This window comes from Diceros bicornis, chromosome 5 (genome assembly GCF_020826845.1).
Source record: "Diceros bicornis minor isolate mBicDic1 chromosome 5, mDicBic1.mat.cur, whole genome shotgun sequence".
In the NCBI taxonomy this organism is placed as follows: domain Eukaryota; kingdom Metazoa; phylum Chordata; class Mammalia; order Perissodactyla; family Rhinocerotidae; genus Diceros; species Diceros bicornis.
Genome location: NC_080744.1, coordinates 22,864,938 through 22,882,799, shown reverse-complemented (window position 1 = coordinate 22,882,799; position 17,862 = coordinate 22,864,938). Strand labels below are relative to the sequence as shown.

At 44.3% G+C, this 17,862-nt stretch overlaps 1 protein-coding gene across 3 annotated transcripts in view; it reads right to left on the bottom strand.

The window, feature by feature from the left end:
• Positions 1-7,411: 7,411 nt before the first annotated feature.
• Positions 7,412-17,862, bottom strand: part of STXBP6 (syntaxin binding protein 6) — a 226,476-nt gene continuing 216,025 nt past the window's right edge. For all 3 annotated transcript variants that reach the window (XM_058540806.1, XM_058540805.1, XM_058540807.1), the window contains exons 5-6: positions 13,887-14,044; positions 7,412-7,692 (exon numbers count right to left, since the gene is read on the bottom strand). In XM_058540806.1, the coding sequence (XP_058396789.1) occupies positions 7,669-7,692; positions 13,887-14,044 (182 nt within the window). In that variant the 3' untranslated portion in view covers positions 7,412-7,668. The remainder of the gene's footprint in view (positions 7,693-13,886; positions 14,045-17,862) is intronic.

Genomic DNA, 17,862 nt, shown 5'->3' with positions numbered 1-17,862 from the left:
CAGGCCCCCTGCCCAGCACAGTGCTGTCCCTTAGCCCCTGGAACACTCTGAATCTTTTCCCTGGGGGGTTGTCTCTAAGCCTGCTGTCCCCTTCCTTGAGCAGTGTGGGACTGTTTCTTACCATTGCCTTTGTTCCGCTTCCCATGATGGCTGGTAGCCCCAAGCTGTCTGTAGGGGATTTTTTTCTTGGGAGAGGGGGACGTGGAGGTGATGATACCGCCTAGTACTGCAGGATGGACCTGTAGGGGAGGGGAGGGGCAGATAAAGGAACCCCTCAGGCTTTGGGTGGGTACGGTTGAAGCCCATGCATTTTAGGGAGTGACCCACACCTCCTTAGAACTTTGTATTTCGCAGGGCTCTGTCACATTCCACATCTCACTTCAGCACCAGGACTCTTAGGCAGGCAGGATGTAGATTACTTTCCTTTGAAACATGAAGAACCAGGTACAGAAAAATTATGTAATTTACCTGAGGACAAAAAGCTAATGACAAAGCCAAGAGGCTCTCTGATGGGAAGGATTCTGGTTAATTTACTTTTTAAAAAGAAATTTGAATGGCTTATAATTTGTTAAAAAATCACACAGTGCAAATTTTAGAGGAGTAAAGTCTGGGATTTTGGTTGGGGGAGGTCCACTATTATAACCAGCCAGATCCTTCTTATCTGGACAGTCTTTTACAAATGACCTATTTCCCAAATAACGTTGAGTTTCCTTGGACATCATAAATAATAACACCATGACAACTATGGGAAAACAGTATGCCGACACCTTGATTTTTCTGCGGCCTTCTTTCCTTATTTTAGCTGAACGCCTAAAGATGCTTCCAGAAAAGGTGTTTTATCCCGATTTACACTTTAGTGAAAAATTAGTCACTTCCTTTTTTCTCTTAGGGCTAGTTTCGCTCTAAGCCCAGGTTCCATCTGTGGAGTCAATGGTTCTCTTTAAGTTACTCTCAATTTAAGTTGTGTGAGAATAGTTTGAGTAGCAGCATCCTTGGAATCACGCTAATACATCTGTAGACATAACTTGAACTTCTTCTTTAAAGAGGAGTATGAATTACTGCCCAAAGGACACGTCAGATAATCTCCCAGGCTATAAAACCACTCACTTCCATTCCCATAGTTGATGACACAGACACTGAGGCCAATTTCTCTTACTCTTCTCTGTTGTGAATTTAGTCTTTTTGGGAATTTCCTCCAGAAAATGGCCACCACTGGGTGCCTTTAGGCCAGGAACCTCTCCTTTATCCCAGAGCTGGGATATATGAAAGGTCAAGGGATCTATGTCCCCAAGCCATAAAAATGGCCAGGGAGGCCTGGATAATGTGTGCCCATGTGACCTGTGCCAACATGGGTTTAAGAAAACCATTCTTCTGGCCAGCAGCACAGTCTGGCAGGCACGCAAGCCTGTGAGGTTTACCACTTTATTTTGGATCCAGCCCAGAGAAGTAGCTCACATACAGTGGAGCCCTCATGTGCCAGGCAGGGGGCTAACGGCTTTGCATGCGTTATTTCATTTAATCCTTATTTTAACCTGCGAGGTAGATAACCGCTCCCATTTTAAAGCTAAGAAAACAGGCACAGAGACAGTAACTTGCCCGAGGCCACCCACCTAGCAAGACGAGCTGGATCTGGAGGCAGGGCAGGACTCCTGGGGCCCAGTCTCTTAACCACAGTGCAACACTGCCTCCAGGAAACCACCACAAGAGGGCACCCTGCTCACGTCCACTCCAGTTAAAGATGTGGTGTTTTGTTTTTCCCCCTGGGAGTGTGGGGTGGGGCACAGTTCGTGCATTCTTTTTTCCCAGTTTCTTTCTGTCCAAATACTGAGGCTCCTTCAGTATTGGAAAGTTTCAGATGGATGTAAATTACAGTGACCACCAGTGTCGGTCACTGTAATTTCAGGCCTAAAAAAGTAAAACTCCCTGAAGGAAGCCACCATACCGTGAATAAAAAAGCACGTTCAGTAGTAGGAACTAGATCCTCCTTCCTGGGGCAGTAAGAGAAAGGATTGGTTTTAAGGAAAACTAACAGAAAGTTCTAGGCTTCAATCTCCAAGGATGTGGTATTATAATTAGAGCATTTGGTGCACATGGTCAGAGCATGTAACAGGAATGTTCTTTAGAAATTGTGACTCAGCCATGTTTTAGATTTCAGGGTAAAGCTGAGAATTCATGGGCTCATTTTTCTTCTTTCCACGTCGTCTGACAAACAATCTGAGTGGCAAAGCAATTGGGAAACATTGTCATAGGACAATGGCTCATACCTAATGTTGACGAGTGACACCTGCGCCTTGCAGGACTGGAGATTCCTGTCTAGCCTCTGACACGTGGAAGTATGGATGTGGGACGGGGCCTGGCCCCATCTAAACAGGCATCCTTGAGCCGGCTGAGCACACGAAGACAGGAAGCAATGTATGTATGTTCTGTAAAAAATCTTCACTCCATCAGAGAGAATCAACAGCGTTTAAAATGTCTAATAGACAAAATGTGAGAGCAGTGACAACACACCTCAGCAGCTGCTCAGAATCTCTCAGGTCTGTCCACCAGTTCCTGCGGACTGAGGGAGGCAAGGCAGCTTTGCCTCACCAGCCCACGTCCAGCAGTGCCCAGTGCTGGGGCCACGGAAGCAGGCCCACCCCCTGAAGACCTGTGATGCCCAGGACCATGACTCATCGGCAGAAAGAAGAAAATGTGGCAGAAAACTTTAGGGGGGAGAGGAGAGTGGGAAGTGAAGATATGACTCAGGACATCCTGAGGCTCCAGATGAGGCTCAAGGGATAAAATATAAGGGGGGTCAAGGCAGAAGGCTACACTATAGCAGTCATCAAGCTTAAATGCTCATTATATTTAATTTCCTTGACAGCTTTAATTTGCTGGTTTAAATCTAGTAAGTATCTGGGGAAGCCAGAGGCCCCACCATCCGGGGCCTGCTGGAGTCATTTTTTTTTTTTTTTTTTCTTTGCAAAAGACAAGATGGCCAGGGACTCCAAGAAGGCAAAGTTGGGAGTAAAATGTGAGCCTTGCTAATAGCTCCCAAGTGACTGACACACAGCCAGTATGGAGCAACTGCCCTTAGCCACTGTAACCAGCGCTTCAGGCGTGGGTAATACTTTAGGACGGGAAGCTGAAGCAAGATTAAGAAGGATCGAGAAGCAAGGTGAAGGCCATGGAGGTGAGAAAGGTGATGGCTCCAAAGGCTGGGCTGGAGATATAAATGAGGATCCGTTTTGTGTCAGGCTGACCCTGGCTGTACAAAATCTTTTTATATGTAATTTCTGGATTTTCAAAAAGCAAACCAAAAGAAACTCCACGTTTTGCACTGTCTTGTTGAGAGAGTAGTTAGCACATTCACATTTAGAGAAGCGAGCCGTGCCTGTGGGTCGGATGGGCTCTTTTCCAGTTCTCAAGTCTTGGCATTTCTCCGTCTCTATAAGGGCCCACCTGATGCTCTTTCCAGTTAGCTGACCTCTGGAAATGCTGTCACCTGCCTAGCCATGACCAGAAGGGCAAGAAGGTGTCATGAAGTGATTTCAGGGGCAGCTAGGAGCACAGATCAGCTCCTTTCTTGACGCCAGCTGTGTGCACACGCACGTGAACCTACAACCTGACCAGCTCCAACCAGGCTTGCCAGCGCCAGGGGAGGGGGCACAGAACAGCATTAACAGGAAAGAAGACTCAAATATTTGCATTTCCATTTAGAAATTTATTTCTGGCATTTTTTTCCTCTTCTTCTTCTATCCCCCCCTTACCCTCAATCTGCTTATTCAGGCAGACGATGATCATGATATCAATAGTTTTGCCTAAGCATGTTCTCATTGACGGCCAGAGGAACGCACCATTGATTTTTTTAAAAAACATTTATCATCTTAATCCTCCCATAAAATTTGAGAGTTGGTTGTGGTATAATTGCTAATAAAAGTTATATTAAGAAAAAAGATCATCTTTACAAGGCAATCAGTTTATAATTAGTTCATAAGAACTCGTGCCTTGAAATACATAATTAAGGCTGGGTCTTCATCTAGGCAAACCATCTCTCTATCCTTCTTCTCTGAAAAGGTGAGACTGCAGTGTTCCCTTCCACCTGCCGTCCTCCCAGCAAGTATTTCAAAGTCCTGCCTGCTTTGCTGAGTGTCCATGCCAACCCAGAGGTGCCAGTGATACTATAGTTGTCACCTAGGTCACTTCCCTTGAAAACAAATGGGGTGATGCGAGAAGTTGCGTTTGCTTTCTAGAAAAATAAATCTACATAATTTGATCAAGTGGTCTTTCCAATTTCACAGGACATAAAACTAGTCTGCTGAATAAGGGTATACACTGTAATAAGTACTCGAGTTGAGCACATCATTAATATCAGCAGAGAGGTAACTATTAATCGGCTTAATTGCTTTGCCCAAGAGAAGAAAAAATATTAACTCTTGCTGGATAGAATCTCATTTTCTAAATTAAGATTAGCTCCTTAATCTTTTTTACATTTCAAGATTTTCCATTAGAACGTATATCATAATGCTATGAAACTTGATCGTAATGCTGATCCTTGTTCTTAGATCTCCTGTAGGCACACAAAATCTTCCCATTAGCACATAAAGTGTGATGATGCCTACCTATTTGAGAGTTTTATAGATTTCACAAATAACTGAGAGAAACAAACTTCCATCACAGAGTTAAAATATTTAATGACAAAATTAGAGTTTGCTGTAATAGCGAATCATAGAGCGGGTATTACTTGTCTCTGAAAGAAACGAAAATTATCTTTGACATTTTAGAGGACTTCCAAAGAATTGATAACTGTACAACAGACATCAGCAGTGTCACAATTCTAAAAATTAAAAGCGAAACCTATCTCTTATTTAGGGCATTCTGTAAATATTTTTACATAAATGCACAACTTTTGCTAGCCACAAAAGTAGTATTAAGACAGATTTCACTATAATTTTAAGTCTAATACATCATCTTTATCTTTTCAGAGCTTAAAAAAAGTTTACTGATCTTGTTACATTTTACAAATACATTCTTTAATATGAAACATTAACCTGAATAACTGTATACTTCTTGTACACAGATATCTAATAATACTAGTGAAGAATACTACAGCTATGTTCTAGGAAGAAGTGGAAACACTGGGAAGTTGCTTTTCTTTATGCGTCATCAATTCAAGAAGTCCTTCACAGAAATACAGTACCCCAAAAACTCCAGAAATGAAACAAACAGAAACTGTTTTCTAGCAAGCCGTTGAATTGGTCCCAAATGAATTGGTCCCAATAATGTGAGTCATTTTAGCAATTTTCTCTAGGTTACATTGTATAATCTTTTGTACTGCAGCACCTTCTACAAAAGGATAGCAAAGAACTTCACGTGTGTCATCACAGGCTCCTCTGCAAGAGGTCAGGAAGTAGAGGGACAGGGATTGCTGTTATAGCCTCTCTGTAGGGTGGAGGCCTAGGCAGGACTTTGACACAGGGAGGTCAAGGGCATGACCACGGCCTGGAAGCAAATCAACAGAAGAAGCTAATAAAGATTCAGATAGGCATTTTTCTAATCCAGGCTATTTCCAGTAAGACTTAAGGCTAAAAAGATAAACCGAGACTGAGGAAAGAGACTAAGATGTGGAATACTTACATTTATGAAGCATAACTATCACAATTCCACCAGGGAGGAGGAATCTCCAATTTCACAGCATGCTATGACCTCATCCTCTGCTACTTTAGAAGCAGCTTTGCAAACACTTGTTAGATAGTTGGCAACAAGTTTTATTTTCGAGTTTGGCCAATTGTCAGGGGCTCTTCGATTGACCTTTTCAATTATTTATACCAACTACCTATCTCTGAAGCTAGAATCCAATTTGGGAAGATGAATATCTCTGTATGTGTGTGTGTTTTATGAACCGAGGGCTGCAAACAAAACTTATTTGGAGTGATATATTGGGCTTTTCTTAGAAATTATAAATGCTTCTAATGGTACTCACTGGATAGCAAGTTCTTTGCTTCTTTAAACTTTTTAAAAACCAAAAGTACAAAATATTATAGTAAACTTATATAGTTTACCATATAAATTTTACAGAGAGTTTTCTTGAAGTGGATCATCTACCTAAGAGGATTCAGAAATTTGTCTCCAGCAAATCCCATCCCTTTGACACATATTGCCTACGACAATTTTTTTTTCCAATAGCCCAACTTTCTACCTCCCTGGGAATGTTTCATCAGGAGAACTTAAGCTATTTAAATCAGCATAAATAATCCAATAGTCATCTTATGCTGCTGTGTAGGAGGCTACAATACACGAGGACTCGGTCAGCTCAATGGATAGGGAGGAACAGAAAGGGGTCCTGAAGATTCAGGCAGCTTAGAAATCAATGCACTGCAGCGTGGGGCTGAGGAGGTGTCTGGGATGTGCGGCTTGCCTCCTTGTGTCCTGATGACAAAGCACAGCTTCTATGTTTAGCATTTTACCCCTCTGAGAAACAAATCTCCCCGACTCTAAAGCCAGTACTCTCTTGAGTAATACAAAATCAGGAGGTATGTGAACCAACTTGATTCAATCTGACTGCAATGTCAAGGATTCATGACTGTGCTGTCTCATGTCAGACTGGGCAAAATGCAATTGCCATGAAATGCAATTTGTCAAGAAACTCACACTTTAAATTACATTAAATAAATAGACAGCAATAACATCAAAACCTCCAAAAATCAGATACCAAGAAACTGAAGGCCATTTCCGAGGGACACTGTGAGAGTGTCTCTAAAACAGCATGACTTGGTAAAAAGAAAAGAAAAAAGGTTTTAAATGTAGTATCTTTTCCTGTTATCATTTACACAGACCTTTATCTGGACAAATCAATTATTGATAAAAATCCAAGCTCTTTTCAATCCAGCTACATAATTTGCGACAACAAAAGAAAGAAACATCCACGAATGCATTGAGGCTTTTAAATAGGCTTCTCTTTAGGTCTTTAATCTCAAATTTTTATCCTTCATATGATAATTCCAAATAATCAGCCTGGAAGCAAGGAGCAGGAAGTATTTAAACTGTAGCTCAGAAAGTAGATTTCTATCTGTGATTCTGATTTGTTCTTTTGAATGCTGGTGATGGCTCATGCAAAAGATTACTAAATAAAAAGCAAAATCTAAGACGGCTGTTTCCCCTGATAAATCCAATTGTTTTCCATAATACAGACTTATGTCTCAGGATAGAGGATCTTAACCTTCAAATTAAGAGTAGCTAGGAGACGGAGAAGCCAATCACTGCTTGACTTTTATTTCCATCCAGGAACAATAACATCTGATATCACCATATTAAAATGTCTTCCTGCTTAATATCAGGGAAAAAAATACATGTTGTCAGTTTAGACTCAGCTCAGTATATCATTTGGTCCAAATTTCATATTCAAACTACCAAAAAAAAACTTTTCAAAAAGGGAAAACACAAACACACACATACACACAGTGGAAAAAAATGAAGCTGATGCTATGCGGCATGTCTTAGCAAGATCATTAGGGAAATGTATAAACACATCTTCTCTTTCATCTTAACATCCATAAAGGAAAAACAAAAAAAAACCTAAATGTCCATATATTGGAAAAAAAGAAGCAAGTGGAGGTCCGGAATTCTTGTAAAAACCGCTGAACAAGCTCTTCCATTTCTCTTAAGAGGGTCACCAGGAGAGGCAGTTTCTCAACATTTGTGCTTCATGGCAAGCTAAGGAGAGAGAGGGATGAGAAGAGTCCAATGTTATTAGCAGTGGGGAGAATCCACTGTGTTGCCCCTTTCCCACATTCACCATGAGAGCAGCACCAAGATTCAACTGGCTGTGGCAGAGCCCCATTACTAGGACACCTAGTAGATGTGCGACATTTTCCCACATAGTTCACTGAGCTCTACATTCGCATGTGGTGTTCCTTCATTCCGCTGAAGGAACAAATGGAAAACCCAAAGCCCAGGCAGAATGAGTGACCTACCCTGGGAACAGAGGTGAGTAGAACAAAGGCCTCTGGGCTCCCAGGTTACCAGTTACCCAGGAAAAACAATACTCCTCAAAGGTAAGTATTTACTGACATCTCATAAATTATTACAAATCAACAACTACAATAATCCACTCAATATCCAACCTGGACATTCAACCAAGTCCAAGGCACTCCATGACACTGTGATAATGACATGGGCTGAACAACAGACCAAATCTAGACCTTGACTGACAACCCCTCCCACTGGTATCTGAGAAATGTGGTTTACTGAAATGTTAGATCTGTATAAATGGGAAGACTAAATACCGTTCAATCATTCCCAAGCCCAGATGGAGCCCATGATGACATATTAAAGAAATGCATACAAGTATAAAACATAAAATTAAATCTGATTTTGCTTTTCTTAGCCAGATCCTTTCCAAGGGTCCCATACACTGATGTGAACCAGAAGGGAGACTGAGGCTAAATTGCAATTCCTCAAGTGTCCAGAGTCCGATATTAGGAATTAATCCCTGAGGCTGGGGCTGGGAGTGGCGGGGTAGGGGCCAGGGTTCTGCAATTCTGAACGTTTCTGAGCAAACAGCAGGAGATTCTCTGCAGGCAACGACTGTAGAAAGCCCTGTCATCTGCATCATGACTAGGTTCTCGGCCCTCGAAGAATTAGCAAGGGATCTCCCTGATTCCACCCAGTAGCATTCTGCGTCATCCTGGAAGATGTTGATGATCCATTTCTCTAGCGTAACCCGGGGCAATCCTAGTCTCCTCTTCCTCTTCTTGATGTCTTCAGCAAAGAAGTTATAACCCTGGGGCCACCTCAGCTAGGGAACCTGCAAGACCAGCACTAACATCTCTCTCATAGCTGGTGCCCCTGGGCCAGGTCAGCATGTGATGGAGACGGGACCTGCGGGCCTAGCCCTTATGTTGCTAAATTAACCTCTGCTTGGGGAACCTCAGGTGAAAGAGCTCCCATCTCAGCCTAAGCGGAGACCTCCACAGACCTTCTGCAGTGCTGATGCCAACAGTTAGTTAGCTGTCAGACAGTGTTTGTGAAGCCCTGAGTATGCTCAGGCTCCCCGGCTAAGTGCTGTGGGTTTTTGCCAAGAAGGATGGAGGTGGCTATTAACTCCTGACCTCGGGGCGTTTATAGTCCAGGAAACACAGTGGGTGGAAATGGCAGAGCCAGGGCTTTCCCTCAATTGGTCCCACTCCCTGGCTACACTTTGAGCCCTCTGCTGTGTGGCCTCCACTTCTTGCTGTGTGTCTAGTTTTTATACATTATTTAGCAACATGGATCACTCAAATCAACACAGAGCTGTTAAGTGTTGTGCGTAATGAATACCAACCATAAATATTTGATCAGTGCTGCTGTCCTGTTATTCACTAAGCTGTTAACCTTCAACTAATGGGCTTGTGCCAATTCACCCACAGTCATTAATCTTCTGCTGCGACCGTGCTGCTGTTCACATCAGGCCCTGATTACCACTACGGCGTGTCTAGAAGGGCGCTAAGGGAGCCCCAGCAAGGCGGGGCGTGGCCAGCTCAGCTCCGCAGAAATACAACTGGATCGGACATTTTGCTATTGGAGTATTTTTGCAGAAAGTGGCATCATTTGCATGCTACCTAGTTTTGTTTTTTTTTTTTTAATTCCCTGGGAGTTAGGAGCTTTAGAATACAGAAGGCACGGTGCTGTTGCTGCTGCAAATGTTCTGTGTGAGCTTGAACTCTCAAGTCACAACTGCTCTGTACCTCAGTTTCCTCCTGTCTATAAATATGGTCTCTAACTCAGATGCTGATGGATCAATTTAGAGGTCAGGGTCCTTTAGAAGAGGAGTTTAAAATTTCCTTTTGATATTGGGGGAGATCAAGATTTGGCCACCCTGAAATATATCTCTTTACCTCGATTGTTTTCTCTGAGGGACATTTGACTTCCCCCACTAACTGCCTAAAGAATTTGACATGGTGGCTCCTTCCTGGAACAGATCTTCTATCATGATGGCTGTAAAGATAATGTAGGATAGAGGTTACAGTAGAAAAGGCACCAAGCCTCTTTTATCAAAAACTCTGTCTCTCCCTGACCACATTATCTATAGATGACCCTGAAAAGAATTGTCTTCCTGGCCTCTGAAGTCCCAGACCACTACCCACACCCAACACATTCCTTGCCTTTAGCTGCAATACTTAAGCAAGCAGCTTAGACAGAGGGACGAGTTGCTCATTTCTGAGTTTCTCCCATGTATACATGTTATTAAACTTGGTATTATTTTCTCCTGCTAACCTGTCTTGTTAATTATTTGGCCAGCCATAAGAACCTTAAGGAAAAGGGCAGAGGGAGATTCTCCCTCTTCCCCCGACAATATCTTTTGTTTTCTTAGTATCTGATAGAAAGCTTTCTCTTTCAAAGCTGTGTAAACCACTCCATTAAATAATAATAACAATAATAAATCATTACTCATACTGGGAGGATTCTTTAAAAGGCATGGACTCTTGAGGGCCCTTCTGGCTCAGAGACCCAAAGGGAACAGAGACTGTAGTAGGGACAGAGGCAGCCACCCCCTGCCAGTGAGAGAAATGCCACTGACCACTCCCTCTCCCACAAACGTGGGCTCGTGAAAACAGGGCGGTTCACAGTTCCTTTCTGCGGGAGATGTCCTCTGAGGATGCCTAGGTGTGGGCACCGCCCTCATCTGCTGACTCACCACCCGTGGCGGGCGTCAAGGAGCTGCACACAGTGCCATGTCATGCTTTTTGGGGCAGGGGAAAGTAAGCAGGTCCGCTCCATGGCTGAGCTGCACTTTTTCTAAGGCCTGAGACTGTGCCAAGCCCACAGCTCAGGAAGGAACCACACTTCCTTAGGCCACGATGAGCGGAGCTGGGGGAAAGGGGACGCAGAAGAATTTTCCATCTGCTAAGCAGGAGACAAGCACGGGCGTACCCTGATGACAGGGTCACGAAAAGGCGATCCACTCACTAATGTACCTGGGTCATTGCAGGAGTCCTGGGAAAAGCTAGAAAGCCAGAGATCCTTTTCTACTGCAGTCTAGAAAGGCGTGCTGCACTCTCCAGCTGGGGTTGCGCGCCCTTATTCGACAGGGAGCACAGAGGAACTGTCACCTGGAATTGCCATTCTCTGCTCAGGGCTCTAATATGTGCACTGTGTCTCCACTTGTGGACGCAGCCCATTCTTTACGAGTCAACACAGCCACGTGTGTCTGGGGGCGGGGGGGAGTGGAAGGCCTGAGTTCCATCTCTGAACTCTCTCCTCCCCAGCAGGTCTGGTGGGGGCTTGGCCAGTGAAATGACATTTTCACCGTCAGCCTATGTCAGTGCGTTCAAATCAAGTCTGAGTCCCTGGGAAAATAGCCACACCTTGTCTAAAGAGGTCAATGCCCTCGTTAGGAACCCCGCCAATGCTGGTGATTCATAAGCACACAACCCAGTTTCAGAAAACTGCACATCTGGCTATAACAGTTTCTCTCTCACACTCCCTCAAACACACTAACAGACACTAGCAGCCCCCCACCCTCCCTCTCCCCTTAGAACACCCATAGGAGGGGCAACCAAAACAAGTAAGTGCAGACTGTGAACACAGGTAACTGGGTGGCACTCATCTCCCAGTGGTCAAAGCCAGAGGCCCCTTTGCCTTTGGTGGCCTAATCAGGTTCAGTCCTGACAGGCCCCCAGGGCTGCTCTGTGTTTAGAAAGTATCAGCTTTTAGCAGGAGGCCCTCCCCACCCACTTTGGAGGGCACAAGATCTTCATCTCCAATCCCTCCCCATCCCTACACTGGGATCCTCAATCACATTTCTCCAGCTCCCTACAGTGCTCATTACGTGACCGAATAGGTCAGGTTCAGCTGAAACCATCTTTACAGAAATAATTATAACTCATATTAATTTAGATTGATACATGCCAGGAATTGTGCTAAAAGATTTATACGTTTGAATGCATTCAATTCTCTCAACATCCTAGGAGACAGGTACTATTATTAATAAGTCCAATTTTACTGATGAGGAAACTGGGGCTTAGAGAAATTAAGCTCTCACCCAAGGTCACTGAGATGGTGAGTGAAACACAAGATGTTCACAACCATCCTACGCTGCCTTCCCAACTACTCAGCAAACTTGGCCACAATATCAGGGAAACAGGGTGAGCAGGGCCAAGAATTCGGCCATCTGGTTAGGTTATCAAACCCAGTGTTTGGACAACCCCTCTGCAGGGGCCGCCTACGTGGATGACCTCCATGTACCGTCTGCTCCAGCAGGAAGAGCGATTTCACAGACTTCCTTGGTAACCTGGTTCATGGTATAATCATTAACCTAAACTCTTGTTTTAGCAGAATTTTATCAGTGCACTATTGATTGCTTTATTCTGTGTGGTAAGGCATGAAAGAGAATTGCCTGGACTATCATCACCCTTCCCAGACTGGTAGACAATTAAAAATTATTCCCTTTAGTCTTCTCTTTCCCAAATCAGCACTTTAAATGTTTCCCCAGACTTCCCGTGTCCATCCCCCACTTAAATCACGAAAACTGTTGTTGTTATAAATGAAGCTGGGGCTGGAATCCTAGCACGACCATCTTATCATTATCTCTGTATCATTATCTCTGTATCATTATCTCTGGAGAAGGGGCATAGGAAGAGGGGAACCTTAAATCTGAGCTTGCTCCTTCTGACAATAGCAACAAGCTGAGGCTCTGGCCTCCAGCAGGGCTGCCTGCATTTTCAGACAGATCTGGCCAATTCTCATCCAGGGAACTTCAAATGGGTCCCCAAGGCAGCAGTGCAGTAAGACGCTGTCATGATAGAGAATTGATGACACAATGATACAGGTCTGTGCAAAGGGGATGCAGGAAGAGAAGGCAGGAAGCATCCATTCAGAATTGAATCACAGTCTAGCCTGACCCTGGGGCTCTGCGAGAGGCCAGCTCGGCTCAGCTGGGGAGATTTTTCTCGTTACTTTTCAGGCTGTCCGTTCTTGTTTCTTTAGCAGAAGTGGGGTTTTCTGTTGAAGCAAATTATTTTTTCCCCCAAAGGTCACCTGAAAAGTGTATCTGAAGGGCCAGATCATGAGTCTGAGACGCCAACAGTTATCAGCAGAAGTTGTTTCTGGAAACCTAAATCCAAATCACTAGCCAGAAAAGAACTGCCCTTTGATCTGAAGCATAAGAACAGTAATAAATCCTCTTTATCACCTGACCACCAGGGCCTCTCTTTCCCTTGGTTTGTGACTGCCGTAGATAGCTGGCTGCCAATAAAAACTCCCCTTTCCCCTTCTGAAAGGCGCATTCTTAGCAAGTGTGTGAAGGTGTGTGAGTGTTCCCACGGTCACGCGGGAAACACTTTTCTCTGGGTTCAGAGGCAGGAGGGGACCTTGCAGGCAGCTCTGCACTGTCAGGCCAGCCTCAGAGGCCCACAGCCCTGCAGAGGGGAAACCAGCCCTGAGGTGTGCTGTGCCCTGGACTAGAGCTTGCTCTTCACACGGTGAAGAGAGAAGAAGGATGCTAAGCTTGTGACCAGAAGAGACAGCAAGGAAAAGTAAGCAGGAGCAGCCCAAAGTCCTCTTTCAAGTATTGGCCAAGGGAGGAGGGATATTCTGAGATCTGACCTCTTCCCCCGCCCCCATTCTGTTCCCTGAAACTTGAGCCCTAAACTTCTGGGCAAGAATTAAAGATGGTTTACGTTTCCCAAAGATCCAAGGTCAGAGAAGGGGATGAAGACATCACAGAGGAGATAACTGAAGAAACAGGTACAAGAAGAAATCCTCATGATTCTGGCCCTTCCTAAGTGGCAGATGGAAATTGTATAAAGGGGGGAAAAAGGCTTGATTTTGTATCTGTCATTATGGGAAACATACTGAAACAAAGCTTCTTGGCACTGAAGCTCCCTGACAGCGCAGAGCTGAGACCTCTGCCCTTCTGCAGAACTCACCTTGTGTGCAGTTTCCGCAAACTGCTGGGCGCTGTTCTTCATGTCTTCCGTCTTCTCCTCTGCTCGGCCTAACCGCTCCCCACGCTCATTCAAGGCCTGGCTTGCCTTCTGTACGGCACTGGTCACACTATCGGCTGCTGAATGGAGGATGCTGTTTCCTGAAGAAGGACATCAAGAGCATCAGAAGCTGGCTCGGCTGACCCGCAGTGACAGACCCCTGCCGGGGTGAGCACCCTATAAGAGCAAGGCAGGTCATACTAGAGAAAGGCTTCAAATGCAGGAAACAAGTCAACATTTCTTCTGATTTGATCTGACTGACTTCCTTGTAGGGAGAATCCCCATTGACTGCCAGACCCGGGCAAATACTTCTCTCACACCCCCATCCCCAACATACCACTCATTTCCACTCTACTGGCATTCTGTTTGGTGAGGCTCAAAAGGACCAGATCCATCTGGATTTAGGACTTGGCTTGCAGGAGTAAATGGAAATCCTGACAAGTTCAGAGAATTAGGTAAGTTCAGTGAGACGTATCTGGATGTTTTGTGCATTTCCTCTTGACCCAGAGTTTAGGTGAATAACCACAGGAAAACTGAAGGCACAGAACTTTCCCAGTATAATGCTCTATATTCCTTTCAACTCTTCCCTTCCATTTTACCCCTTCATTCTTAAATGTATGGTGCCACGTAAGAAGCTCTGACTCAGTCTCGAAGTTCAGAGTATATGTGTCACCCTTGAATACTGAGCCATGGCCTGGTTGGGTGGGCCTCCTTGCCTCTGATCTCCAGTATACGAAATCTGGGGCCTCAGTACCACACTTAGCCAGCAGGTAGAAAACAGAGACAGAAACCAGCCTTAGAAGAAACTTAGACTCACAGATTCACAAGTGATGATACTGAGAAAGTTGAAAACCATCACATTTCAACAGTTTACACATCTCTGACATCCCAATTGCCAGGACTGGGAAACAGAATTCAGCAGTGAAGAAATGGCAGATCCATAACCCACCGAGAACAGGTAACTTGCAAAATGACAACCAAAGGAAATTTATAGCTGTATTTTGTTAACACTGAGTGGAAGATATTTAATGGCATTTTGTGTAATAGCTTTATGTCTTTGAATAAGTTTATTACATCACTTCACTTTGTACCTGGGATGGATATATCTAGCCACAGACAGCTTTTAATAGAAATCTAATTTCCACTGGTCTCAGCTGCAAATTTCTCCTCTGTGGGAACAGTCTGTGGTTTGTGGCAAAGGTTTTCAGGCAGAGAAAGTGCCTGGCCCAGAGGAAGCACTTTGTAAATTGTTTTCCATTTTTCTTCTTTAGGGGTGGATTTCAAGGGCTCCCACCATGCACTAAGGGAAGGAGTATGGGGTTAACTTAGTATTACTCAGTTGCGTCAAGCACTACAGGAGCCAAGACAAACCAGCACTGATTAACAGGGACCAGAGGAGATGAGGCTGTGGAGAAATCTGGCTGAATGCGAGGGTTGGAACGGAAGGTCTAGGTCTTCAGAACAGATTTAGGAGGAGAAAGCCTGGTCCTGCTTTGCTTTCACATCATACTCATGACTATGATGATAACCTACCACCACTGCCTAACATTTGACTAGCATTTTGCAATCATAAAGCACCTTTATGAATATTATCTCATTTGATTGTCACAGAATTCTACTAAGAAGACTGAGACTAGCTGAAGTTATGTGGCTTGCACAAGGTCATATCACCAGGGAAGTGACATGGCAAGCACTGGAACCTGGCTTTCCAATGACTTTTCCTTATTCTGTACCTTCCTCTTTGCAGACATGGTGTCAGTCGTGGGAAGCAGTCACTGTGACAGAATTGTGAGCAGACTAGCCTAGATAGGTTTTGACAGGTTATTTCCCAAGGTCACGCCTGACTGTTTCTGTCCTCAAGGTATTCCTGTTGGTAAATGAGGAGTTATTGCCCATGCACTGCAAGTCAAGTGTTCTCAAGAATGAAGAGGCCAATGGGATGGAATGGGAAGATGGAGAAGGGACTGGAAGGTGCAGAGGAGTGGGGGGAGGGCACAAGAAAATCTCCTCCATTTCTGCTTCCTTCTACATACCCACAGCATAGCCACCAGAGGCTAGGGAAAAGACAAAATGGGGCAGGGAGTCTGCAACCTCACAGGAACCTCAGCCGGGAACAGCTGCCTTTAAAGCAAAGAGATTTTAGAATTGGCTACGAACAAATTAAGAGAGTATATAACCTGGACTTGTCTTTTCCCATTGGAACTGACTCTCATGATCTCAAAGTTGGACACATCTGTGTTTCTCAAATGAACCTGCTCTGCATACGCCATATTGCTCTCCTGTCGTGACTTCCTTAATCTTGTCTATGATGTCAGGTAACGCTGCACCCTGTTTTACATGATACCGTTTAACCAACAGTCGTTATAACTAAAAGAGAACAAAATGTTATAACTAAAAGAACCAAATGCTGTCACTATTCAAAGATGACACTGCTGACCTCTATCAGTAGAAAATCACCTTCAGTTATTTCCAGGTGTGAGGATGGATTTGAATAAATCTCATTGCCTCAGTTGGAATGCCCTCTCCTGGTTTCAGTTCTATCCATATTTCAGGCCCAATGAAGTCTCATCATCTTTATTAAGCTTCAAGTCAATTCCATCCGCTCCTTCCTCTCAGCTCCATAAGAATTCTCTATATCTTTCTTGGGGGCTTAATCAAATATAGTCATGGGCAACTCTTCTGCCTCATTTCTTCACCTGTAGATACAGTGACTTCCCGGCTGGATTATAAATTCCCTGAGGGCACCATTTTACTCTGTTGACCATTTCCTAAATCTTGAATCTTTCTCCTCCTGATTTGGGGCTCCTGGTTGCTTACTTTCTCCTCGGATCCTCTTGTTAATGCTGTAATTCCAGCATCTTTGGCCCTTTTCTCCTTCACCCTCTGCAGACTTTCCCTGGGACAAGTTTACTCAGCTCTTGGCTTCAGTGACCAAATTTTTGTGTTCCCCTAGGTTATGCTGCTGAGCTCCAGACCCAATGTTTTCTTACTGGACAACTCCAGGTGAGTGACCCAAAATCATCCTGAATTCATCATGTCTAAACCTGACCCCGTTATCTTTCCCTCCACACTTGCTTTTCCTTTGGGGTTCCTTGCTCAGTAAATAACCCCACTATCTGCCCAGCTTCTCAATTCAGAAATCTGGTGGTCCAGTTTAGATTTCTCCCTCTCTTTTACCCTATACAACTAAAGGTCACCTCCTACACAGCTCTCTACTCTCTGCCCTCTGTACCATCCTCATTGTCTCTGTATTGATCCAGAGCCTCTTGCCTTCAGAGATATAGCAATAGCCTTTTGTCTAACTGTCCCCACACCTTTTCTAGTCCATCTTTCACACTTCTATAGTAAACTTTTTTAAAGGCAAATTTGTTACCACCTCCCCACTACTTCAAGATAAAATTGAGACTCCTGCCCTGCCTCTCTCTCTCAGATCACCTCTTAGAACCCTATGCATTTTCCCTCCTACCCGGCATTCCCTAATCCCACGCCTTGCCAAATTACCCCAATTTTCACAAATGTGTCATGTTTCTTTTACTTGTATGCCTTTGTACATATTGCTACCTCTGTCTGGAACTCTGCTTCTCATCTCAGCCTTCCCACTCACTCCTGAGTGCTTCAATATACCTCAGAGCCCTTTCCTAGGAAAACTTGTCATGTCTAGCCCACTCTACCCACTGCTTCCCACAACACACATATTATCTTGTGTCATGAAATAGACATTTCAAATGGTGCATTCATTTTTTCTGCATGTAATTGTCAGATATCTGGTGTGAGCTCCTTGAAGGCAGGGACTGTGTCTTTCTCACTTCTGGATTCCCAATCTATGGTACACAGTAGACACTCAATAAATGTTGGTTGACTTAGAAGCAGCGAGAATATATAACCCCTCTCGTGTTTTCTTCATGGCTTAGCAGAGAGT